Source organism: Falco peregrinus, chromosome 9, assembly GCF_023634155.1.
Source record: "Falco peregrinus isolate bFalPer1 chromosome 9, bFalPer1.pri, whole genome shotgun sequence".
Taxonomy (NCBI): Eukaryota; Metazoa; Chordata; class Aves; order Falconiformes; family Falconidae; genus Falco; species Falco peregrinus.
This window is the reverse complement of record NC_073729.1, coordinates 33,175,065-33,200,752: the sequence shown is the minus strand read 5'-3', so window position 1 is coordinate 33,200,752 and position 25,688 is coordinate 33,175,065. Positions and strand designations below refer to the sequence as shown.

Sequence of the window (25,688 nt, the reverse complement as noted above, 5' to 3'; positions counted from 1 at the left end):
TTCTTCCAGCACACAGTACCAGGTGAGCATCAGCAAGAACTACAGCTCTTGTTAGAGGGGTTTTGCCTGTTCTTGTCAGATATTATCTGTCTTTATTTCCAGCTTTTTTACTTACAGCAGCCAGGCAGATTTACAACTCAGCTTTTTCAAACGAACTACTTAAGAAAGCAAACATGTCACTCGCTGAGCATTCCCACACTGCTCTGCCTTACCAAGTGGCACAATGCATTAGTAGTTCATTTCCACCATGCAGACCTTCTGCAAGATGAACTACCATGGACAAACTAACAAAACCTCTCGAGTTCCCAAACAGCCCTATCAATTCCAGACTGGCATTTTTCAACAATGTTTGTTGAAAACCCCTACTGCTGAGCCGTGAGCTACTGTTTGAGTTGAGATATCATACTCTTGGGAAATAAATTCTTTATTCTGTTACTAACCAAACACCATCACTATGTCAATACATACCTTTGCAGTAACAGGATCATGACAAAAGTGAAAAATCAGAGACCACTGAGCATATAGCCATTACTTAGATCTGTTCTTAGAGAAACATACATTGGGCACAGTGGAAAAGAACACATACCCTTCTCCAAGCTTCTCTAATACATCAAATACTTCCTCAGGTTGCTTGGTTAAACTGTCTTCATCTAACTTCTTCAGCTGCCTGTGTATGTAACAATAGAGAAACGATTACATTTAACACTTTATCGCAGTTTGGGCTTTGTTGAAACAGAAGAATAAATAGCACCATTTAAACGTACACAAGGCTTAGCATGAGGTAAGTATATTTCACCTGACCAGGAAACTGAACATTATTAGTATCTGATAGCAAAGGTAACTACAGAGAATAGAATTTGACCAGGCACACAAATCTACATTTTCTCTTGGTGGAAACTCATCTCAGCAGCTATACACTGGTGGTCAAATTCCAACGCAGCACTGCAGTCTTGCAGCTATTGAACACAGCTGCTAAAGTTCAGTATCTTGAATGGAAGGATAGGCACTAAGGCCAGGCAAAAGGGAACAGCATCTTCCCTGATGCCTTAGCGTATGTGTGGAATATGTTCGTTCAGAAGAAGGAGGCAATAACAATCTCACCTGTACATTTTTAATATCAGAAGATCAGATTTCAACTCTGTGGGCCTGGACATATACTAGGAAAATTCTGTTGAGGGGGTGGCAGGAGGATATGGGGTGTATGGGGGGAAAAGGAAACTGATACCAGACTCTTTCAGGATCTTAATGCTGTTTGGTCCACTCCTCTTAAATGCATTGCTACCAACAGCTGAAACACTTCCTAGGGAAATGTGATGCACTGTGATCCTTCACCTAGCCCCTCTCACCCCAAGTACAACTTTCAAGGAGATTCTGTACACAAAGCAACAAGATGATCAACCACATTTCTTTCAGTCCACCTCTACCACACCAGAGATCTGTTCGAAACCTCTTGAAACAGCTAAGGATGACATAAAAAAAAAAAAAGTTCTGAAAACAAAGTATTTACTGTCAAAAAACCAGTATCCAATAGCCCATAAATAAGTGCTCTTTCATTTTCACAAAAATGAAATAAAAATCTGAAACAATAAAAAACAACAGAAAAACACCCAAACAAAAACCCTCCAACTCCCCAAACCAGCTCATACAAGGTTTTCAAACACAGAAACGTATTGGTCTCCGAGTTTTCAGAGCTTACTGGTCTTGCAGCGAGCGGTGTTTAAAGTGAAACAAGTGGGGTCACCTGCAACTGCAAATTACTGCTGAAAGCTCTTCCTGCTGCTGCTAAAGATCACGACTCCAGCCACAGGCATATTAATTTCTATACTAAATAATTTATTTCCCAAATTTCTTCAGAAACAGAGTGAGATCAAACGCATTGATCCCTGGCTATTACGTTTATGTACAAGAGCCATACAGGAGGAGCAGCTCACACATGGAGTACATACAATGGCTTCCTGAAGCAAAGGAAATGTTATAAAGACGACTCAGGAAGTGGTGAAATACTGAAAGTAGTCACTAGCTTCCCTGCAAAGATAAGCACTGGCCAAAAGAATATTGCTTGTCCTCGTAAAAAAGTGGAGGGAGGAAGGTGTGGGAAGAAGAGAAAAGGGGGAAAAAATATATGTATCGGTAACCGCACAAGCTGCCATTTCCAAGCAGCCCAAGAAGTGGCGATGCAAGAGGCAGATGCTTCTTGCTTAAGTTGACACCTAAAGTCTCTATACAAAAAAAGTCATTTCATACCCCCAAACACAGTAACTAGACAACTACTGTGCTTGCATCATACTGGCCCGCTCCTGCTGTCAGAACCTCTCCCTCGGTACCGCACACGGGCATACCGGCCGTACTCTCACCCAGGCTGTCACTCAGATCCAACCTGAATCGCCTTCCAGTTAAACACGGCCGTAAGCAATTACAGAATAAAGCCAGACTCGCTTATTTTAATGGAACATACATCGCTGTTTTGTTTAACAAAAAAAAAAAAAAGCCATGTCACTGAAGGGCAGAGCCAGCGGCTTCCTTTGCTCGCCGCCGCAGCGCTCCCCGGGACCGGCTGCGGGGAGCTGATAGCGCCCACGGCCCCGCACCGCGGTCCCAGTGCCGCCCACGCCCGGGACGACGCCGGCACCGGGACCCCTCACTCAACCGGGCCCAGCAGGCAGGCGGCAGCGCCCGGGCACGGCACCGGGAGGCTGCAAACCTGCGCGGCACTCGCCCTGAGAGAGAGGGGACGGTGCGTTACCGGGGGCTCTGAAGCAGCACGGGTCAGCACAGCTCCGTAAACCGGCGTGAACCCCCGCAGCGACCGATGCTTCAGTTTAAGCGGTTTCCCCGCCAGCGGGGCTCGGCGCTGCCGCAGTGCGGGGCCTACCGGTGCTGCCCGGTCCGCCCCGGCGCGAAGCGGCAGCCGCCCGCAGCCCCGACGCTCCTCCAGCCACCGCCCGCCCGCCCGGGCCGACGCGCGCCGGGAGCGCCCCGGGGAGCGGCAGGGCAGGAGCCCCGGGGCCGTCCGCGCCGCTCCCGCCAGGCCCCGCGCCAGCACCCCTCAGGCTCAGGACGCGCCGGCAGCACACCCGGGGCCGGCCCCCGCAGGGGCTCCCCCCGTCACTTACCGGCGCGGGTTCCGCAGCTGCACCGTCTCCATGGCGCTGCGGGACAGCAGTCACTCAGCCGGCCACTCCCTCACCCCGCCATGGCAGCCCGCCGCACAGCCACTTCCGCCCGCCGCCGGAAGTCAGCGGGGAGCGCCTGCCCCGCGCCCGGCCGGGAGGGGCGTGGCCCCGCCCCCGCACAGTGGGCCCGGCCCGGCGCGGTCCCGGCCCGGCGCGGGCGGCAGCGGCGCGATGGCAGCGGAGCCCAGCGCCAGCTCCCTGCGTCGGGCCGGCAATGAGGAGTTCCGCCGCGGGCAGTACGGGCCGGCCGCCGCGCTCTACACCCGTGCGCTGGCGCTGCTGGAGGCTGCAGGTACGGCGCGTCCCGGGGCTGGGCCGGGCCGGGCCGAGCGGACCCCGGCTGAGCCCCTCTCCCGCTTTGTCCCGGCGCAGGGGAGGCCGCCGCGGCGGAGCGGAGCGTGCTGCTGGCCAACCGCGCCGCCTGCCGCCTGAAGGAGGGCGCCTGCGACCTCTGCGTCGCCGACTGCAGCAGGTGAGCGGGGCCGGGGGGCGGCGGGGCCGGGGGGCGGCGGGGCCGGGGGGCGGCGGGGCCGGGGGGCGGCGGGGCCGGGGGGCGGCGGGGCCGGGGGGGCGGCGGGGCCGGGGGGGCGGCGGGGCCGGGGGGCGGCGGGGCCGGGGGGCGGCGGGGGCCGGGGGGCGGCGGGGCCGGGGGGGCGGCGGGGCCGGGGGGCGGCGGGGCCGGGGGGCGGCGGGGCCGGGGGGGCGGCGGGGCCGGGGGGCTCGCTCGGTGCCAGCCTGCCGGCGGGCGGCGAGCCGGGGACGGTGCCAGCCCCGGGGCAGCGGCCCCGCGCCGTGCCCGCCCTCAGGCGGCGGCGGGCCGCGCTCTCCCTCTGCTGCAGCGCCCTGGCCCTGGTCCCCTTCGCCATCAAGCCCCTGCTCCGGCGGGCCGCGGCCTACGAGGCCCTGGAGCGGTACGCGCTGGCCTACGTGGACTACAAGACGGCGCTGCAGGTGGACTGCGCCGTGCAGGCGGCGCACGACGGCGTCAACAGGTACCGCTGGGCGCTGCCCCGGGGGGGCGGGGGGTGCCGGGGGGCCCGGCAGCTCCGCCGCACCGGGAGCCGGCTGGGTCCCTGGTGCGGGAATGGAGCGGCTGGCCGGGCTCCCTTCGCCTGCCGGCTCCTTCCAAGGTGCTGGCTGAGGGCTGGGGGTGATGGGGGTGAATGCGCTGGGGCTGCTGCTGCTGCGTTACTCGCTGCCAGGTTTAAAGGACATAACAACCTACAGGTTGCAGTGCCCCATCCCTCAGCCCTCCCCGTGCTGCTGTAGCCCTTCTCTCCCTGGAGCTGCCTGCATCGCCTCACCACTTGCCAGACTGAGGAGCGACACACACGTCTCGCCCGAGCACTGAGAGTCCCAGCTCTTGTTCTGTGATATTATTAGCCCTGCTGACAGGAAGAAAGTCCTTTTATTCATGTCCTGTCTGTAGAAGGAGCTTAGGTTAGATGCATGGAAAGGGATTAGTGGGGAGATGCTGGCCTCCCTCAGTACATGCGACAGTTTACAGAGTGACCTTACTGGCTGCCACCCATCCAGCCGACCACGAGGTGACTGCCAGCCATCTCTTCCAGGATGACTAAAGCCTTGCTGGAGAAGGATGGTGTGAACTGGCGCCAGAAGCTCCCACCAATCCCCGCAGTCCCCATTTCTGCCCAGACGAGGTGGAGCGTTCCTTCTGCCGGGGCAAACACCCCTCCTGCTGCTGCGCCACAGGGAGAAGCAGGTGAGAGCGTGCCCTTGGGCTGGGTAGGGAGCCCTGTAGCTCCGAAGGGTGACAAGGCAGCTGCCATACCTGCTCTGTGTGTCTGCAGTTGGGGCTGAGGCCTGGAGAAACCTGCGCCTGGTTCTGCCACAGCCTTGTTCAGTGGATTCTGGATCCTTTGATTTCTCTGTCTTGCCCCTGGTATGGGGATATTTGCCTTCTGAGAGGCTGCGCTGATCTTATCAGTTTTATAGTGTTCTGTATTCCTACATGCTGTTTCCAGACCGGATTGCTGCTGGCACGGAGAGAGCTCGAACTCTGAAGGAAGAAGGAAATGAACTCGTAAAGAAAGGAAACCATAAAAAAGCAGTTGAGAAGTACAGTGAGAGTTTAAAGCTCAGTCAGGAATGTGCAACTTACACCAACAGGTACTACTGAGCTCTTTGCCCAAATACTTCTTGGCCTTTTATAAAAGCCACCATGGTACTTCTGACAGAGCTGCCTGATGTTTGCTCCCAAACAACTGAATAAAACCAATACACCCACACATGTTCACCCCAAGTGCAGTCCTCCCTGTAGCTTGTATAACATTCTTTGATCATGTATTGCAAAAACCCTCGGAGACACTCAGCTTAGGGCTGCTAAGGGCTTTCTCTCTTTAATGCTTGTCTGCCAGGACTGGGGTATTTTGAGTAGTGTCTGTTGCCCCATGAACCACAAACTGCAGGCTGCTATACTTACAGACTCAAAGTACGTCTAAGGCAGTTGCAGCAAGCAGAACATGTTCTGGACTGGTATAGATAGGAACCTGCATCCTTGAAGTGCAAGTACTTGGCTTTAGAGCAGGTTGCTCTAAAAATCCTTTTTTTTTTTTTTTCAGACTGAAAAAACTTTTCCTTTTTTCTCCTCTCAACTGAAACAAACTTGAGCTCAATAAGTATGATGACTTTGTGCTGCACTGGGGTTGGCTGAGCTGTGCTGTGCCTGATGCAGCAGTAAATGCTGCTTTTAGCCAAAGGTCTCTAACCAGGTGTCTGTATTGCAGAGCTCTCTGTTACTTGACTCTGCAGCAGTACAAGGAAGCCGTACAGGACTGCACGGAAGCTCTGAGGTTAGATCCTAAAAACATTAAGGCACTCTACAGACGTGCTCAAGCACTTAAAGAACTGAAGGTAAGTAAAAAAGGAGTTTTTCAACTGTTTTAGGCTAGGACTAGAAGCCTGTTCATGCATGATCAGGGCTAGAGATGCCCTTTAGAACTTGTTTCTGTGCTAGACAATGTCTGCCATCAGATGTTGAGTGAGATCTATATGGACTGAGGGCGGATTTTCTTTCACATCACTGTTTGCTCTTTGGATCTCATGAGTTTCTGAGCATCAGGTCCTGTTTCTAGAGATGCTGAAAGCACCTATTTGTTGCATTGAGCGTTAGGTTTTTGTGTCTGGTGAGAGTCTGCAGGGTATACCAAATGACATATTGTATTGGTGTTGGACTCAGAACCCAGTCAAGTGATGGAACTGTCTTCTCAGTCCTAGTTTAAGCAGGCTAGTTTAGAACAGCTACATCAATGCCAGTGCTTTAAAGAATTACAGGGAGGGAGTCACAGGTTTAGTTGTGTTGCCTTTGCCTCTGTTGCTGGGTGGTAATTCTGCAGCCTTAGACTGCATTTTGAATGCACTAACACTTAAAAATACTCTCCTTCTAGGATTACAAGTCAAGCATTGCTGATATCAAGAGCTTGTTGAAAACTGAACCAAAGAACACAGCTGCACTGAGATTACTGCAAGAACTGAACACAGCCTAGGGTAACCAAACAACAACAAAAGCTTCGTTTTCCACTGCAGAAGAAAGCTTTTTTCTTTCCGCTGTTGTTACAGGGACCAATCTTAATGCAGGATCGGTACTGAAATCTGTCTTCCACTGCTGCTGAGATGTAACAGGTTCCGTATCAGCACAATGAATGTTAAGACACACAATCTGTATCAAAATCTATTATCTGGCTCTAAGGTCATTTAAAGTTTTAATGCCACTCCCTGAGAGGCATATAGGTTAACTTGCCTGTAACTGCTGGCCTCAGGGACTCTTTCCACGTTGGCCAAGATGCATGTAAAGTGGCTATTCTCTTCCTGAAGAGCTACAGAGGGGTTTTTTTGTCCTTATTCAGGTGACAGTTCTGCATTTGTGCTGCTATTACTCAAATAGGGTTGCTGCAGGAACTACTGCAGTTGCCTTAGCACCATGTACCCTTTTTGTAACAGGTACAGTTACTTGTGCAGGACTGAGCTTGTTCCCTCTCCCGCTTGATGCCTGCTGGCCCTCAGCTGAATTTGTGCTGCTTAGCGTGGCTAGGCAGATGTTTACAGTAGCAGCTTGCTTTTAATTTTTCTGCACATTTAAGAAAACAGCAGCAAGTTAAGCTTGCCTTGTTACACTGTGCACTACTTCTTTCAGATTCTGGGTGCTTTGGAATTCTACAATTGTTTTTTGGTTTGTTTTTTGAAAACCACTTTAGCTCCTCTGTGCCTTTTGGAGCAGTTGCTATGGGGTGTTACAGGGAAGAGGATGGCCAGTAACATCCCAGCTGAGGTCTGGCTTACTACTTCAATGCATGTTTATACTTTCTGATCTTCTCCTTATCTGGTATTGATGGCACTGACTTAAAATGAGATATTTGGAGTTATTCTATGAACCATGAAAACCAGTTCTCATTAAAGCCATGTTTATTTTCACTTTAGAGCTGTGGTGTTTTTTTACATGATGGATAGTATAGGGGAACTGGAACACTTTTATAACCACTTCATGCTGTCCCCCCTTTTTGTCAGGGGCCTTCAAGCACTGCTGTATAGTGCCTTGTTCTGTCAGATAGTGGCAATATGTCAGAGTCTGTGCAAAGCTGAGTAACGGTTAGAGCTCTTCAACTAGTAAGTCAAGATGCTGAACAGCCCCAGACCTGAGCCAGCTTACAGTACAGACCAGGAGACAGAAGCTAGCCCTTAAGTCAGGGTTCAGATAGCTTTGTTTCCCACCTTACTTCTCCCACTCAGTGCTTCAGGCAGGTACCCACTGAACTGAATTTACAAAGCAGATGATCTCTGTAATGCCATTAAAGGCAAGGACTTCTTACAATAGCCTGACATTAAGCAGCTTTTTGTAGGTCCCAGGGCTATACTCCATTAGCTGTAATGGGCCAGGGCTTGAAGCAACTCCTCCCGAGGGGCACAGGTTGCTCCATTCACTCCACTCCCACTTCTAGGCTGTGGTTCCATTGATCCTGCAACCAGCACTTGCCTGAGCTCTTGGCAAGCACAGCTAATGGATTTCAGGGTGGGGATGCACAGGCCAGCAGTACAGAGATAAGCAGAGGAAGGTCACAGAATACAGAGGAAGCCTGGCTTCACTTAATTAAGAGCTATCCTTTTAACAGCCCTGCTGTTATCTGGAGTGCAGATACCTGCACTGTTCAGCTGCAATTCATTACAACACCTCTAAGCAGCAGCAGTCACCATCTCTTCCCCCTTTCAGCAACAGATACGCTGTTTTGTACCTTATTATCTCTGAGACTCCCCAGCAATACCACCAGGGAGGCAAAGATCAAGCACAGCAACAAGACACACTACTTCAAGCTCAGGGTCACTTCTGTTCCAGCAGTGGTGCAGGACACTTCCCAGGTGGGCAGCTGGAGCATATCAGAGGCACACCTTCATTCATCCCTTCCAAAAGCCACAGCAACTATTCTAGATTAGAGACTCCTGATTTGCATTGGCATTGCTGCTTCTGACTCAACTCCCTGAAGCCTCAGACTTCCCCAAGGAGTTCAGCCAGATTGCTACTCTGAAAACTTTCCAGTATCCTCGGGGATCCAAGCTCCATCTTCACATTTTACGATAAAGATTTTAAAGACCTTGGCCCTTGTTCACAGCCTTTCTTAGGCTGTTCTGATGTTCCTTGGCCCAGCTCTGCATTCCCTCTAGCTTTACAGCTGTCTTCTCCAGCCAAGCTAACTAGGATTGGAGGTGGTGTCACAGGCATGTCTGACTGTCCTGATACATCTGAAAAAAAGGTGCAAACAAGCTAGCCAACAGTAGAATGAAGTTTACCAGTACAGTTCCATTGCAGCTCCTTATATGCATTACACACACAAATACACATCATCTTTTTTCCACTAGAGACAAAGCATAAAAGCTTCCAGATGGTTACACTTCAGGAGAAAAAAATATATGGGACCTTCACTGAAGTGGCTTAAAGTCGTTCATAAGCATCTTGCTGAGCAGGAGATGCCCAAACAGTGCACAGTTCAGGCTGAGGCATCCACTGTGAGGAAAAGAAATATTTAAGGAGCTCAGAGGAAGAACTGGCAAAGCAAAGGCAAGAAAAAGCAACGATGAAAAGCCCCAGGGAAGAGTCCCAGCTGAGCAAACACCATGCAGGAGCAAATGTATAAGTGATTCTATTAAAATGCTGGAAGGAAGACAAGAGGTAGGAGGGATGACTCAGCAGTGAGCCGAAGCGAGGCTGTGATACAGCACAGAAGGAAGATTGAGACCGCAACGCCGGCACACAGGTTGGACAGAAAGAAGGTAGGTGGTGCTGATGGAGATGTGCTCCTGTCAGCTCAAGGAAGCAGTCAAGTAAGGTCAGTACATCAGCCTCAAGTACCAAGGAGCCCCTAGGGACAGAAATGCCTTTCCTAACTAGGAAGAGCAGGGCATTGAGGCCAGGATGATAACACCACACTCTGGGAGGGGTCCGGAGAGCAGAACACAGATTAGATATTAGGAAGAAATTACTCACTGTGAGGGTGGTGAGACACTGGCACAGGTTGCCCATTGAAGCTGTGGGTGCCACAGCCCTGGCAGTGTCCAAGGCCAGGCTGGATGGGGCTTGGAGCAACCTGGTCTGGTGGAAGGTGTCCCTGTCCATAGCAGAGGGGTGGAACTAGATCATCCTTAAGGTCCCTTCCAACCCAAACCACTCTGATTCTAGAACAGGTCCCAGCTACTCCTGCGAGCAAGGAGCATGCCAGTGAGGTGCGATGTGGTTATGAATGTTTTCAGCGACTCCTTGAAACTACTGGTCAGGCACACACATTGGAGAAGCAGCTTTTGATTTACAGGTTGCTCTACAATACCTCAAAAGCTGGGTCTTGTGCCCCACAGACACATACCCACACGGTGTGGTGACTGGCAGAAGACACCCGGTGGCAGTACTCCTGCAGGCATGCAAGGTCCATTACAAAAGGAAAACCACAAGAAGATGATGCCCTTTGGAGGGAAGTTAAAAACAGCGAGAAAGGATAAAATCCAGGTTGATGGCACGAAATCTGCTTAAAGCCATCCTTCTAGAGAGTCAGAAAGAAAGAAGGAATCATGAGAGCCTGTTGGTTGGCAATTTGTTCATTTAATCCTGTATGTCCCTGCTTCTGAGCTCTCAGGACTGCCGCCCCACCAGCATCACAAGCTTCAAACACTAATTACAGCAGCCTGACCTAAGTCCATCGCTCCACCTGTGTGAATCAGCAAAAAAGTATTTGCTGTCTTTCTGCAAAGGGAACTAACCCATGCTTTGGGGGTGGAAGCATCGGTTCTTTATTAGCATCAGCTACAGGAACAAATAAAACTACAGAACCCAATAAATTCACTAAAAATGGCGATTCATTTTTAGTTGTCATTTCCTGGGCAACTGAATTGGGCTGGGTTCCACACTACACTTTACAAGATGCTTTCAGGAGCGAGAAGAGAATTAACATGGGATTTTTTTTTTTTTTTTTTTTAACAGATGGAGGAGGAAGCAATCCTGCAAGGTTTACAATAAACAAAAAATAGGATGGGGCACTGAAGACAAGCCAGGGTCACTGTTCAGGCACAATTCCAAAAGCACGGTGAGGCTGCTGCTGCTGTTCTCCCAAGGCAACGTTCTCAGGGCTCACTCTCAGTCCTGAAGTCTACAAGAAACAAAAAGGACACAGGTGTTTTTCAACTGCTAGAGAAAGAATTTCATCCAGACAAGATGAAATTCACCTGAACTTGGATTAACAAACAGTTTCCTTGAGAACATAAGTCAAGGAAATATTATATTCAAAGGGGTACATGAGAGTCTGAATTGCTTGTTAATGTATCTGTCCCAGCCCCAGCAGCAAGGGCCAGCTCTCCTAATTAAGCTCACATAGAACCATAACATTTTACAGGGTACCTATTGACAATGTCCTGCAAAAAACCACTGGGAAGTCCCAGGAATGATGATGCTGGTCCCCACTAGACCTACAGAAAAAGCAAGGTCCTTTCCTTTCTTCCTTTCTGGTAGGCACAGTCATTTCTCTCATCAACAGAGGAAAAAAAAAGACCAACACACAGAACCATGTCTCTTCAGTATGATGAAGGAAAATGGAGAATGCATTAAGACATGGAAAAAGGGAATTTTACAGTCAAAGATACTTGCGTTGCCCATCAAGCCTTACTTGGTCTGGCCAGGAAACCTAATCCCAAGTTTGAGAGAGAGAAAGCAGAGACGCTGAGCACACCCACGCCTGCGAGGGCTGCCCGCACCTACCTGCGGTCACTGCAGGAACGCCGTGGCACTGCTCTTGTGCAACGTCTCCGAAGCCTGGTGCGCCTGGAGAACAGCCACCGCTTCCTCCATCTTAGGGGAGAAGGCACAAAGGGAGGGGGAGAAGTTCAGCAGGAGCACCGCACAAGAAACGCAATATTCCCAGTCCCGAGCTGGCCTCCGCGCAGACCAAGAGGTAAAGGACTCAATTATAAAATCCAAGTCACTGCTTCTGCAGGAGACTGATCAGCCCAAAGACCTCTCTGTCTCTTCCCTAGGGAAATCTCTCCTTTCTATAGCAGCAGAACTTCTGTGAGAGAGATTGGAATTCTCCATCGGTGAAGCTGCCTGACACCACGCAGCCAGAGCCCAGGCTCCAAAAAACATCAGCGAGAGGTTGAAAGTGAATCCTGTCTCCAAGAAGCAACAAGGAGATGCAGTCAATTCACTGCAACTATTTTGATGGGAACCAAAGCTAAATGTTCACCAGGATTAAGGAAACCAAGGAAATGCTGTAAAGAGGCAGTGTTTGCTTGGTTTCTATTCTCAGCAAACAGCATCTCCCCATCTTCCTGCAAGCGACACCTACCCAGGTTTTCCCCTCTCACTTCCCAGCCGCCCTCAGAGCTTGGCCCGTGCTTTCAGGAGCTGCTCTGAGCTTCTCCTTTTGATGAAGGTGTGCAGGCATTCAGGCACTGGGTGGAATGCCATCAACCCAGGATCCTTTCTGCTTGCTTTTCCACTCAAAAAAAAAAAAAAAAAAAAGCAGCGACTTGCTCTTCCGATGGCTATCAACATCATTGGCCCATCTTGTCGGCAACAATCCCCTTTCCTTACAGCAGCACGTAGCTGCTAGCCCTTTGAGATGCTATTTTCTCAGGCACAGAGTGCCTCCTACCTTGGAGCTCAGGGAGTCGGGAGACTCCAGGAGCAGCAGCAGCTCAGAGTTGTCCATCTCCAGCAGCATCCCAGTGATCTTGCCAGCCAGCGAGGGATGCGTGGCGTGGATCAGAGGGTAGAGGCGCTCACCTGTTCCAGACACCAGGGAGGACATCAGCACTATGCAAGAATTTTAGCATTTTCAAACACAGTGCAAGCCCTTCCACCCTCCCAGCTCCACCCTTTCAACTGAAAAGGGATACAAGGGTAGCGACGGTGGTGAAAAATCACTGCTCCCAGCAAACCTACTCCAGCAGGCACCTGCTGTGGGAGCAGGGCAGTGGAACAGTTAAGTGCTGCCCGTGCCTGCCCACCAGCATGCAGGTGAAGGGGCCCGCTCCTGCAGGAGCGGTCTTCTCCTCGGGAGGGAATAGCTGGTCCATGAGCTGCTGTGTTTCTGCAAGGCCAGTGGAGCAGGGCAGCCTCCCTGCAGCAGGGCGAGCGATGCCCTCCCATGCCACAGGCACCAGCCACCCCACCAGCAGGATGCCAGGTGGCACCTGAAACCCAAGGACTGCGCAGCAGTGCTGACCCCAGCACCTCCACAGCCACCACACCGTTCATCAGTGCCCGAGAGCGGTGATGGAGCATGGCCCAGAGTCCCGGGGAATTGCAAATGCACTGGTGCAGCCTGGCAGCACAGGCAGGACAGGGCTCTGCCTCTCCTGTGGAGCTCCACCAGACACTGTCTTACTGCCAGGCAGCTAATACAGACAGGGAGTGGTTTTACTGCTTCCCTACCCTTCCAACACCACCTAGTTTTTTTAATTATTTTTTTTTTTAAAGCAGCATAACATCAGAGCAATCCCACAAAGGCTTACAGCTTCTCCTGCCAGCTAGGTTTTCCCTGGTGCATGCAAGCCCACACGCCCTCGCAGCCAGACCTCCTCCCGCAGAGCGGCAGTGACACTCACCTATCATTTGCTTCTGCTCCTGCGGAGGGGCTGCTGCAAGCACGGATGCTGTCAGCGGCTCCTGCCCCTGGACATGCACAGCAGGTTCTCCCACCTGGAGAAAAAGAAAAACAAACAAAAAAGAACCCAAAGAAGGGCAGCAATCAAAGGCTAGAACTGATGTGCAGGTTCCCTGGCTTGCAGGAACGGTGCTGGTCCCCGAGTGCTGCGGGGCATTTCACCCTCCCAAGATGCTGATACAGATTCTGGCATTGCCCGTTTGTATCCAAACACCAATTCCAGGAAAGCCGGAGCCGGGCATTATGCTGCGTGGCTACTGGATCCACAGCCCCAGTTACCTCAGCAGCCCCTGGGAAAGGTCCCCATGGCACCAGTCAAAAACAGCCATGGTGCCACCTGGGGCCAGCGGCCGCATGACCCCAGGGTGGGAGCAGGAGTGACACACACTGTGGTGGCCGGCCGAAGCCGGGACCCTGCCGGGGGGTTACCTGTGGCGCCACCACGGACGGCATGTGCCCCATCGGCTGGACGTTCCTGACGGCCGAGGAGTACTTGTACTGCGGGGTGCCCCGCAGCAGGGTGGGCGAGGAGGACACCCGAGTGCTGACCGTCTGCGTCCCGATGTTGGCTGCAACAGGGACAGGAACGTTTGTAAGGAGGAACCCATTAAACAGATGGCTGTGCCAAAAGGAGGCTGAAGCCACAAGGGCACCGTGCTCAGCCAGAGAGCCTGAAAAATCTCTCTGTGGGGCTCAAAGCAGCCCCCGGGTCAAAGGCAGCTTCCCTGGGACAGGCAGGGCATCGCCAACCTGCCTGCTGGGCTGGGGTGATCCGATTTTGTGCAGAGGGCAGAAGAGCTGGCAAAGGCACCTATGCTTCATTGCATCTCTCCAGAAACGCCCGTCCGCATCAGCGGCCAGAGGATGGGGACAGAAAGGGCAAGTGCCTCTGTCCCCCAGCTCACCCTGGCTTCCCTCCTACAGGGACACGAGGGTAGAGGAATGAGGGGACAAGGACGAAAGGAGAGGGGACTGGCCAAACAAAGTCCTCCTGGTGCCCCTGCTTGCTTCAGCAATGAGACACTCAACACTGAAGGTGACCTTGGGCTAAATCGCAGAGCTGGGAGGGCTGCAGGTAGATGCTGCCCCTCCAGACGGTCCTCTGTTTTGGGGGACATCACCCACTCACCAGGTGAGCAGCTTCCACCCAGCACCACTTAAGCCTCTCCTCAAAGCCTGTCCACAGAGGAGCCTCGGGGAGGAGGGGGCCATGCTGCAAGCCCTGCTCAGCATCCTCCTCTTCCTCACCCAAAAGGCAGAGAGGTGACAGGACAGACATGGGGATGAAGCACTCATGGGGTGAGGAGTGCTCTGGGCACCACGTGCAGGACAGCAGATTGGTCACTGCCCTGCTGGAGCACAGCCACCCCACGCTGGCTAGGCAGAGGAGACACCTCAGGACACAGGGACAGTCCCGGCACAGCCAGGCACTGGGGATGCCAGAAGGTCTGGTTCTCAGGCCACAGCACCAAACACCTCTAACACAAGTGGGTTTTACTGGAGGCTTGGCTTTGGCAGCAGTTCAGCCAGAGCCTGTAGGAACCTCTGCTTCTGCCAAGAGGTCCCTTCCCAACGTCCACCTTGGACTGAGCGCTATGCCTAGGGTGCCATGGCTGCATCATCATCATCATCTTTAATGAACATATTCAAGAAGCAGCACCCAACAAGACCAATCTGCATACTGGAGACCTGTCCCATTACCTGGAAGACCACAACCTTCCCCAAAAGGTACACACTGATTTACTGCAGACACTGCTCCAGTCCCATCACACCCAAGGGCACCACCTGGACTCCTCCACGAGCAGTCCCACAAACTGAGCCATCTCCAGAGACAGACCCAAGCTCACAGCAAGCACCTTTGCCAGCGCACAGCCACTGTGGCTACATCCAAGCTGGGTCCTGCCCCCACTCACCCACTCTCTGGGCCTGGGGGGGCACACGGGGCACCTGGGTGGCAGCCTGTCTCATGGTGCTGATGTTGGACAGCAGGCGCCGGGGCGGCACAGCAGCCCTCAGGATGGGGGTAGCTGCAGGATACGCTGTGGGAGAGATGGGGTACGTGATTAATAAAGCGTCTTGGTAGCAAAGGCATGGAAGGAGACAGGGGGGGAGCGACTGTGGCTAGGGAAAAGCTCAGGAGCATCTCACCTCTGGGGTCAACCCCAACATCTCATCCACCGGTGCCCGTCACCAGGAGCCCTGCACCAAACCCTTGTGCACTTCTCCAGGCAACAGCCCCCCATGGCTACATGCTTTGTGGTGCTTTTAGAGACCCTCAGTCCCTAAGTGAGCCCAGGTCACACTGAGAGCCCCCAGGGACAGACAGGTGGACTCACAGGGAGGCCGGGAGGGCTGCGCACTCCAGCGAGTGGCAGGACGGACTGGGACAACTGGGCTGGGGCTGTAGAAGGTAGCTCTGGTTTGTGGCTGGGAAAGGAGAACACATTATCCAAGGTGACCGGGGAGCTGAGCTGAGTCAGATCTAACCCAGAGCATCTCAGCGGCTGCCAGACAAGCCAAACCCCACGCTCTGCAGCGTGCCAGAGTGCTTTAAAGATCAACCAGGCATGCTGCCTGCATGTCCTCCAGCAGCTCCATTTAACTCCTCCCCACGAGCCTTTGCACCTCTATAACCCTTCTCCCTCCTCTTGTTTCATCGGCAGACTTGTTCTCCATGCTCACACCCTTCCACCAAACTCCTCCTTGGTTCCTCCTCTGAGGAGCGGTCAGTAGTTACTAAATCCTCAGCGCATCACCAAGAGCACCTGTGCCCCATCAGCATTTTGGCAAGCCCTGCCGCTGAAGCAGAAGCCCAGCGCTGATCCCACCGATCCCAGCGCTGATCCCACCGAGTGCCTGGGTTGGCACAACCCGGGATATGCTCCTCATCCCAACTGCCACCTCCCTCCTCCAGCCCAGGGCAAATTCGGGTCCCCGTGCAAAGCTGGCATTCGGGAGCAGGGACTCACCTGGGGGATGGGGGGGATGAAGTACCCCGGGGGGGGCTGGAAGGAGCCCAGGAGAGGGCCAGGCAGGGCCCTCATGGTGGCTAATCTCTGCATGTACTGGTTGGTGAGGATTGCTTTCCGCTCCTCTTTCCTTTGAGCGAGCGCAACGTAGAGAGGCTTAGTGCTGACGATCCGCCCGTTCATTTCTGTCACGGCCTTGGTAGCCTCTTCTGGGGAGGAAAAACATACAAACCCAAACCCTTTGCTGTGGCCACCCTCTGTCATCACCTAAAATTGGATTAGAACAAGACAGCTAAGTCCACAGATCGCCGCAGCACCCGCAAAGCACAGCACGGAGGGGGACATGTGGGACCTGCCAGCCACAGCCACCCCACCGCAACCCCCGTGTCCAGGTTGGGATGGATGGGGCTGCACTTGTGGGGCTTCACGGAGAGGTTTCTGTGGGGAAGGGGAGGATGCACTTGGGCAAAACCAGTAGGTTTGGGAAAAGAAGGTGGCAGAGTCTGGGCCAGCCTGACATCCACAGCCTGTGATCTGTGCCCCAGCCCCACAGGGCCAGCAATGCTCTGGTGCTTGGTGCCAGAGGAGCCAGCAAGGGCTGGGGATCAGTGGGACACTGTCCCTGCCCAAGAGCCAGGCAGCATCTTTCACTGGCAGCTAGCAGGTTGCAGGCAGCTGACCTTAAAGCCAGAGCATCCCTCCACACCTGTACGCACAGCGTTCAAGAGAAGCTCAGCACCAGAGTTGGTGGCAGGACTGAAGCTTTTACGGTTTTTCAAAAGGCAAAACACCAGCCCATCACCCCGCTCTCCCCAGACTGAGGTGGCTTGTGGGTCATTTCCATTTGTACCAGTGTCACATCAGTCCCAGACCACAGGGCAGCTGTGCAACGCCTAGAATGACGTGGCTTTAAGGTCCTGTACCCTGCATCTCACTGGGGCTGGGGTAACTCAGCAAAGCTACAGAGTATTTGCTGAATCAATAAGCTCCTCAGGACAGCGTGAGGTACAAGTGACGTGTCCTTCACACTTGGCCTGAGGTACAAGCCATCAGCAGGGAGCCATAACTCAACAGGATGACAATCCCGATCCATTTCCAAGGGCTGAGCACGCCAGCCAGCCAACCCTGGGAGCCCCGGTGACAGCCCCAGTCCTTCACCTTGGCGCTGGTGATGGTGCCATAGGGAGAGAACTCCTTCCTCAGCCTCTCGTCATCTATCCCATCATCCAGGTTCTTCACGTACAGGTTGACCCCCTGCAAAGAGACAAAAAAGCAGCTTGGGCTCCTGAGGTTTACAGCAGCTTTTCAAGCTGGGTGTGTTTCACCAGCAGCTCAGCCGGAGGGTGGGACATCCCACAAACACGTCCTCTCCAGAGCTGCCACAGGACCAGTGACACAGAGAGGAGCCAGGGCTGCATACATGCTCCATTTGCAGGCAAGACACCCCGAGGGAAGAGGGCACCCAGACTATTGCTGCGAAGCTGCTCCAAAACCTCAGGGAGCTGCCTCATTTCCAGACTAATATTTTAATTTCTAGAAAAGAGCAGATGCATTTGTTCACCTGCCAACATCATCCTGGGTTTAGATCTCTGTCCTCTTTCCTGATGCTGCTTCCCAGGACATCATCAGGCAGTGACTGGACTCCTGTGCAGGTGTTTTTCAGTCTTTTTTTTTTTTTTCCCTCCATTGCAGAAGGCACCCAGCGCTGATCTGCTCCGGAGAGCCCTGTGCTGTCCCCAAGCCAAGGATGTCCCTGGAAGCCTGGGGCACATCCCTGGTGCAGACCTGCAGGATGGAACATCCCGCTCTCCCCTTACCTGGTACCGGCTCACTCGCTCCTGCTTGATTTGCTCAAATTTCCGCTTCAGCTCGCTCTGGCGCTCCAGCCGCTTCTGGGCTCGGCCCACGTACACCATCCGCCCATTGATCTCCTTCCCGTTCATGTCGGCCACCGCCTGCCAGCGGAGGGAAGGGCCCTGAGCACCACAGGAACCCAACGCCATGGCTCTGCTCTTCACCCCCCACGAGCAGAGACTTTCCCAGGCAAGGGCAGGGAAGCAGCTCTGCTCCCCTTTGCCAGGTCCTGCCCACCCAGACACCCTCCCACGCCAGCAACCAGCCAAGCATGCAGCTGGTGAGGTTCTCCCCGCAAGGAGAGGTGGGAACATCAGCAAGCGACAAGCTCGGGGCTGGGACAGCAGACAGGCAACGAGGAGTTTCTTGCCTTCTGGGCTTCTTCGTGCTTCTCAAAGTTGACAAATCCAAAGCCCTTCGAACGGCCGGTGTTGTCCATCATGACTTTGACACTTAGTGTCTTTCCTGCAAGAGGGAAGGGAAGCAGGTGTCTGAAGGAGGGTGCCCCCCCAGGGGTGCTGCTGGCACACAGCACCGTGCTCAGGAGCCACCATGAGGTGCCAGCCCCGTGGACGGCAGCAGCAGCACAGAAGAGCCAAGTGGGAGCACAGACAGCAGGATCCCCGCCTCGGGAACACGAGGTGTTGGTGGATGCTGCTCTCACTGCTCTCTGCTTTTCGGTTTCTCCAGCCAGTGCACTGAGTTCCTTTGGCCAGAAGCTCCCATCTCCTTTATGTATGAATACATAAATTGGGTTCGTATGAAGGGTATTCACAAATTAACAGAGATAACAGTGGCCGAGCACAGAGAGTATGGCCCATGGGTTGGTACAGCCCTAAACCCTCTCACAACAGGCATACTCCAGTAATGGACTAAACAGAGAAGCTTTTTTTAATTATTTTTCTTTTTCTTTAAGTTCAAACTCAGCATCTCTTATTCCCAGGGCTCCTAGAACCAGACAGCATACTGGTCTCCAAACAATTTAAAAAACTAACAAAACAAACCCTCCACATTTTTATTACCCATGAAAGTAAAAACCTTTTTCTCAGGAGAGCACCTAATAGAAGTTACCCTCCATTGTGGCAGGAAGGTGCATGTAATGACCGCTGTGGCTTAAATTGTCAGGACCTTTGGTGAGGGGGTGCCTGAGCAAGGCAGATGCCACTGAGCAAAGGGGCTCAGCGTTGCAGCCAAGCACTCACCCCAGCTTTCTTTGCAGTTGCCCCAACTCCAGTTTATCAGACACGAGGAGACTTTGCTTCAACAACTGTACTCACCAAACTTGGAGAATATTTCCCGCAGTCTGTCGTCATCCATGTCATCACCGAAGTTTTTGATGTAGACGTTGGTGAACTCTATCGCCCTAGCCCCAAACTCTGTCTCACGCTCTTTGCGGGATTTGAATTGGCCAACAAACCTGAAGGGAACAAGGAAAGGGACCTGAAACCCTCCACGTGCCCTGTAGGGCGAAGATGGACATGGGTACATCTGTCTTGGTGCAGGCCAAGAGAGATCCCGTCACCTCAGGCCATGCTTTGCTCACCCATAAACCCACCATGTGTTTCACATCCAGCAACTTCAGCACGTCCCACTCTGGTGTTCCCCTACCCACTTGGCACTACTGAAACGAGGAGAGTAGTAACACAGGGCACAGCCCCACACTGGGGATGTCACCCCAGGAGACCCCAAAGGGTGCCAACAAGTGCCAGCTCTCTTCCTCCAAGGTATCCCCAAGCCCCTTGGGCAGCTGCTTGCCTCAGCAGGGACAGGGATGTAGAGAATAAGGTGATGCAACGTAAGCAGAGAGCTGAAGAACAGAATCTCTTGCTGCCCAGATGATCTGATGCTGACAGCCGAGATGGAGGACCAGCCCTGCTTTGCAGGCACTCCTTACACTGCCTCAGCAAAGCACACAGCCTGGGCTTGGGCTCCTTCCCCACCACCAGGAACGGCTCCAAACCACTATCACACTTCCCCCAGCACTGACCACAAGTGACTCACTGCCCTGGAGAGCAGCGCAGCCGCCGTGCCCAGCAGGGACAGGGAGAGAGAGAGCAGCAGGAGGGAGCAGCCTGAGCAGGGCAGGCGCTTGCTCCTGAGCATGCACCAAGGCAAGGGAGGAGCAGAGCCAAGGAGACACTCTCCTCTGGCACTTACACCTTTCGGTCATTGAGCAGCATCCCATTCATGGTCTCAATGGCCCGAGTTGCTGCCTCGTGAGTCTCAAAGTGAACGAAGCCATAGCCACGGGATCCGTTTTCATCACAAACCACCTACAAACACAGAGCAAGGAGGAAGGGGATGGGTGGGAAAGGGGAGGAAAAAAAAAAAAGAAAAAACCCTAGAGCTAGGCACTGGTTTTCTCCATGTTTGCACACGAGTAAGTCGCAGGAAAACCCACCCTCATTTCCAAGGATATTTGCCCTCCCTGACACCCTGCCTCTGCTGCAACTGAACTCTGTTGGGACGTTGGCAGCAGGTCAGGAGCCGGGCAAGCCCAGGGCCAGGTCCCCAGTGCTTTGTATGATGCTCAGGAGCTTGCAGCTCACCAAGACGCGAATGCTGGTGACACACTGCGTTCAGACAGGACAACACACAACGTCTCTATGCAGGGACTGGGAAAAAGGAGGGGCAGGGAGAAAAGCCCCTGTTCCCAAGGGAGAGTTCTGGCTTCAAGGCAGGTGAGAATTAGAGGAAACTTGTTGGGAAGCGAGATGAGAAAGTGAATTTCAGCTGGCTGGAGAACACGGGGCAGCTCTGCAGGCAGCCCTTTCCTGCAGGGCCCAGGGGCACGTGTACCTTGCATGACAGGATGTTTCCAAAGGCCGAGAATGTGTCATACAGGGCTTTGTTATCAATGGAGTCATCCAGGTTCTTGATGAAGACATTTCCAACCCCTGACTTCCTGAGCCCAGGGTCCCGCTGGGACCACATGATGCGGATGGGACGGCCTTTGATCACCTCAAAATTCATGGTGTCCAGGGCTCGCTCAGCTGGCAAAGAAACAAGTATACAGGGGGAGAGAGGAGGGTAACAGAGACAGAGCCCTTCACATCCTACAGCAGCTCAGACAGGCACAGGAATCAGGGATACTGCTGGACAGGGGTTCATTAACTTAGATGAGGCAGGCAGCTCTGCCTCTCAGGGCAGCAGGGCCAGGCAGGGGTTGCTCTCCTCTACAGCCGCATCACTCCTTTTTTAAAATTATTTTTTTCCCCTCTCCGAAGCATGTCCAACTCCCACAGGATCATCCATTTCATTGCAAGCTCCAGTTTGGCAGATGCCCTGGAGACCAAAATCCTTCCTGGGTGGATGGGTTGGGCAACTAGCCCAACACCTTTGCATCACCACTGCCTCGCCTCGGCATGAAACACCTTTCAGTTACAGCACTATCACCGTGACCACTGCCAGGAGAGAGACCTCGCTTCACACCATGAGCCAGCGGGCGGCTGGCTGCCCCAGGGAAAGGCAGAGGGGGTTTTGCTGCCCTTCTCCATCAGCTCATGGAGGGAGGTAACTTGCAAGGCACCTTCCTCCCACCGCAAACCCAAAGCCCAGCTGCCACATCCTTTCCCGGTCTCTAAGAAGAGATGGGAGTGGGATGGGTCACCACCTGCGAGCAGGCTGGGATTAGTTACAACCCAAACTCAACAGCAACAGAATATTGCCCAAGGCCCAACGGCTGGCGCACCCGTTCAGATGATTGCTCCCCCCTTTTCAGCCGCCTGCCCTCCAGCCCTTGCGCACCCGAGCCCCCAGGGGCTGCGTTACTGGCAGCGTACCATCCACGGGCTGCTGGAAGTTGATGTAGGCATAGCCCAGCGACCGGCGCGTGGCGATGTCCCGGCAGACCCGGATGGACATGATGGGCCCAGCAGGCGAGAATTTCTCATAGAGCATGGCTTCGGTCACGTCAGGGTGGAGGTCTCCCACGTAGAGGGAGGCTAAGGGGTAGCCAGGGCCGCTGGCGTTCATGGTCAACCACAAATCTCAGCTGTGGAGGAAGACAGACCCAAGGCTACAGGGCACAGGTTTCAGACCACACGCAGCAAGCACAGACGCACACTGGGGCTGGCCCCACTGCAGCAGCGCAAGCCATGCCCTCCCCACCAGCAGCGGCAGGACCAGGAATGGCCCAAGGATGCTCCAGTTCCCAAATGTTTTAGGGACGTTTCAATGCTGGTGCAAGAGGCAAGGTGAGGTGCTCTGCACATCACAGCCCTCGCACACCCGGGGAGCGGCCAGAGGGACACACCACACACCAACATGCCCCTTTTGATGCTCAAAAGCCCAAGGTAAATAAAACGGACTTTAACTCCTCAGAAGGTAAACAGTCCTGGGGACCTCCAGAGCCTGCTGTTTTACACACACACACACACACACACAGAGCCCCCTCCAGGCAGCTGCCGAGCCGGAGCAGAGCCGGCGGGGCACAGGTTTGCCCCGCTGCATGGCACAGCCCCCCCGAACAGCCCCGCACCCCTGCGGCCAGGCTCCCCCCAGCCCCTCCACCGCCAACAAAGCAAACACGGGCTTTCAGCCAGCTCTGCCCAGCTCCCCAGCTTGCTGGCCAGGCCCCCAGCGCAGGAGAACTGGTGCTCGGCCTCTCGCTGGTTTTAGCTGTGTGGAGTTGCTCGGGGAGGTGACCGACCATCGCTGCTGGAGAACACAGAAACGCCGCCGCTGCCCTGGGAGCTTCCAGCCCCTCCCCGGGGCTCCCACCTTAGAGCTCCAAAGACCCCGGACACCGGCTAAGGCACCTGAAACACGGCGCCCAGCGGAGAGGCGCGCCAGGCACCCCGAGCCGGACACCGGGCAGCCCCGCGGGCGGGGGGACACCCGCACATCAGCCCCCGGGGCTGCCCCGCGCCGCGCAGCCCCCCGGCCCCGCAGCAAGGCCGGTCCCGGGGACGGACAGAGCGGGGCCGGGAGCGGGGGCTGAACACGCACAGCCGGAGCGGCGAGGCTCGCCCTGCCCGACCCCGCTCCGCCGCTGGCGGACAGCCGCAGCCCCCGCACCCCCCGCCCGCCCGCCCGCCCCCCCCCCCGCACCGGGCTGGGCGCGGAGCCCCCCCGCCCCCGCCGCCTGCTCGCCCCGAGAGAAGCCGCGCTCGCCGGGACGGGACGGGACGGGACCGGACGGCCCGGCCCCGCACTCACGCCGAGCGCTCCGGCAGGCTCGGCTGGCAGCTCCGCTCCGCCCCGGCGGCCGGCAGCGCCCGCCTCTTCCCGCGGCCGCCCCGGGGGCGGGACGGGCCCCCCGCCCCCCGCCAGCTGCGGCGCGGCCCCGCCCCGGGCTGCGCCCAGCCCCGCCGCACCGCCCCGGGCCGGCCGGGATCCCTCCCCAGGACCCCCCAGCCCCCGGGCCGGCCGGGACCCCCCCCGTGCCCCTTCACCCCGTGCCCCCCCAGCCCCACAGGGCTGCCGGGTTCAGGCAGAGCGCCGGCGGCTGCAGCCCCTGATTTCGCAGCCCGGCAGCTGCCCCCCTGTCCCCGGGCTCCCCAGGTATCGGCAGGTGCTGCAGCCCACCCCCGGTGACCTCCCAGCGCTGCACGGGTTTTTCATGAATTTTCATAAATCACCTCCAAGCTCTGGTAGGTAATTCCCTGAAGTTAAGAAACCCCGGCAGGAGCCGGTAAGATACACAGCTGGGTACAAACCCCTTGGCATTCCGCACACCTGCGCTCCCAGACTCGCAGCAAGCCCCCTCCGTGCCCAACAGAGACCCAGGGGATGCAGAACCTGGTCCCTGCCGTCACCTGGTGTCCGGATGAGTGTTGTAAGGTCACCTTCATCCAGAGAGATCACAGCCCAGCTGTGCTGGACATCACGGATGTGGATGGGAGGAGCCGATTTGCCACTAAACAACTTGCTGTGCAGCTGAACGGTGGCACGGGAACGTACAGGAGCCTAGGGCAGCAGCCAGGCACCGGTGACATCCCCAGCATGGCTGTTTGTGGGGATCTGTGGGCCTGGGGCACCAGCACCTCCACGTTTCAGCCAGGCTCGTTCCGCAGCCACACATCCCGATTCTGCACTTCCAAGTGGAGAAACTAGTGCAGCAGGACAAGCGCCTCATGTTGGCTTCAGCTGACCAGGTCTGCTGGGCTTCATGCAAGGCGATTCCTCCGCTGCCGTGGAGTCCCTGGCCACTGCTCAGGAGACACCAGCCTGCTCCAAGCAGCACATGCCACCACGGTCCCACATGTTGCAACAAAACTCATCCAAGTGTGGTTGCTCAGCTCCCCCCATCCCAGGCCCTTGGAAGGGGCAGCTGCAGTGCCCATCAGGGGAAACCTTACCTTCACAAAAGCCTTCTGGTTGCTTCCCACACCGAACCGCCTCACCTGGAGGCCAGACCAGCATCAGTTAAGATTGGGTGAACACGCAGAGCACACCTGGACTCAGTGTGGCTGGGCCAGCTGGAGTGCCCATTCCCGAAAGGACAGAACTACTTGAAAAACTAAGATACTCCCTCAACTCATCACTGCTGCAGACCAGCCTCCGAGGCTCATCATTTCCCCCAAAAGAAAGCAAGGATGGGAGAGGTTATCTGGAGGAACCGAGGCGGGACAAGTGCTCCATGAACAGGAGCTGCTAACAGGACCCAGGATTTTTTCTTCCCAGGGCTGACAATGTCATCAGCATGAGTCAGATTTGGGAGTTAAGATACACTATAAAATCATTTAAGAGCAGGTATGTCGATAAAGGCTGAAGAAAATGACAAAGTAGCAGTAATTACAGATATAAACAGAAGGACGGCCATTCCAAGCCAGGGCACAGGACAGATCAGTGCTCGGTCAGCAGCTGGTCAGATTTTGGCCTAATGCCTTTGTAGTGGTCAATTAAAAAAAGCTGTGACACAATCCACAGAGCACACCTGTATTGCCTCACTGCAGGAGCGAGAGGCTCCACCAACAGCTAGGACACCTCTTTTGGCCCCAGCCAGCTTCCTCCGTGCTTTCAGGCTGACTGGTATCAACTAGCCTGGCTACTGCTATCCCCGTTCAAGCACTCATCTTTCTAGGAAGACGCCTCCAGTTGCAGGTAGGTGTCCAGCTGCACTCCCAGTATTGCGTTCGCACACCACCGGCTGAGAAGAGCGGCGTTAACTGGCACGCGAGCAGGTTACAGTTCACTCGTGCAGCTGGGTGTGCAAACAGACGATTGATAAGAGGGCCAGCTGAAGAGCTAACCCTGCTCCAGAAACGCGTATTGAAAAAATTCCCCAAGACCTTTAAAGGTAACCAACAGCCTTATCTCACACAATATGCAGTGACTCATGGCAAGTTAAATCGGTATTTATAGTTGCAGTTTGAGTCCTGCAATGACAATGTAAGTATGACCTCAACTACTTTTGCTACTACAAATCTGGCAGGGTGTGTGGGGAAGTCTCTCTGCAAAGGAATGAGTAATTAAGTATTTGGGAACCATGAATCGCTCACACAACCCAAGAACTGAGCCTTTAATAAAAGTAACTGGTTATTTTACAGGGGTTTTTTTGCCATTAGGACAGCAAAGATAACAGACACAAC

At 54.6% G+C, this 25,688-nt stretch overlaps 3 protein-coding genes across 4 annotated transcripts in view; 1 reads left to right on the top strand and 2 right to left on the bottom strand.

Moving 5' to 3' along the window:
- Positions 1-3,259, bottom strand: part of STK4 (serine/threonine kinase 4) — a 46,566-nt gene extending 43,307 nt beyond the window's left edge. For both annotated transcript variants that reach the window (XM_055813707.1, XM_055813708.1), the window contains exons 1-2: positions 3,114-3,259; positions 587-667 (exon numbers count right to left, since the gene is read on the bottom strand). In XM_055813707.1, coding sequence (XP_055669682.1) covers positions 587-667; positions 3,114-3,145 — 113 coding nt within the window. In that variant the 5' untranslated portion in view covers positions 3,146-3,259. The remainder of the gene's footprint in view (positions 1-586; positions 668-3,113) is intronic.
- A 31-nt stretch (positions 3,260-3,290) lies between these two features.
- Positions 3,291-7,609, top strand: TOMM34 (translocase of outer mitochondrial membrane 34). Its single transcript, XM_055813718.1, has 7 exons — positions 3,291-3,465; positions 3,546-3,645; positions 4,013-4,165; positions 4,745-4,896; positions 5,159-5,303; positions 5,921-6,047; positions 6,581-7,609. The coding sequence occupies exons 1-7, from the start codon at positions 3,345-3,347 to the stop codon at positions 6,677-6,679; spliced, it is 897 nt and encodes a 298-aa protein (XP_055669693.1). The 5' UTR covers positions 3,291-3,344; the 3' UTR covers positions 6,680-7,609.
- Positions 7,610-9,140: 1,531 nt separating this feature from the next.
- PABPC1L (poly(A) binding protein cytoplasmic 1 like) lies at positions 9,141-22,485 on the bottom strand. Its single transcript, XM_027784541.2, has 15 exons — positions 21,936-22,485; positions 20,953-21,146; positions 20,311-20,426; positions 19,431-19,570; positions 18,524-18,618; positions 18,117-18,254; positions 17,458-17,553; positions 16,300-16,566; positions 15,667-15,757; positions 15,244-15,369; positions 13,760-13,899; positions 13,272-13,365; positions 12,317-12,447; positions 11,422-11,511; positions 9,141-10,816 (listed from the first exon to the last, which is right to left on the bottom strand). Exons 1-14 carry the CDS (start codon positions 22,126-22,128, stop codon positions 11,428-11,430), a joined length of 1,905 nt encoding a protein of 634 aa, XP_027640342.2. The 5' UTR covers positions 22,129-22,485; the 3' UTR covers positions 9,141-10,816; positions 11,422-11,427.
- Positions 22,486-25,688: the final 3,203 nt, after the last annotated feature.

Excerpts from the sequence above, each read along its gene's own strand:
- TOMM34 (XM_055813718.1), top strand. The coding sequence starts at position 3,345 with ATGGCAGCGGAGCCCAGCGCCAGCTCCCTGCGTCGGGCCGGCAATGAG. Across the intron at positions 3,646-4,012 it reads TGCGTCGCCGACTGCAGCAG|CGCCCTGGCCCTGGTCCCCT; the intron begins GTGAGCGGGGCC and ends CCTCTGCTGCAG. Across the intron at positions 6,048-6,580 it reads AAGCACTTAAAGAACTGAAG|GATTACAAGTCAAGCATTGC; the intron begins GTAAGTAAAAAA and ends CTCTCCTTCTAG.
- PABPC1L (XM_027784541.2), bottom strand. The coding sequence starts at position 22,128 with ATGAACGCCAGCGGCCCTGGCTACCCCTTAGCCTCCCTCTACGTGGGA. Across the intron at positions 13,900-15,243 it reads CCCCCAGGCCCAGAGAGTGG|CCAACATCGGGACGCAGACG; the intron begins GTGAGTGGGGGC and ends TCCCTGTTGCAG. Across the intron at positions 11,512-12,316 it reads CCGACTCCCTGAGCTCCAAG|ATGGAGGAAGCGGTGGCTGT; the intron begins GTAGGAGGCACT and ends TTCTCCCCTAAG.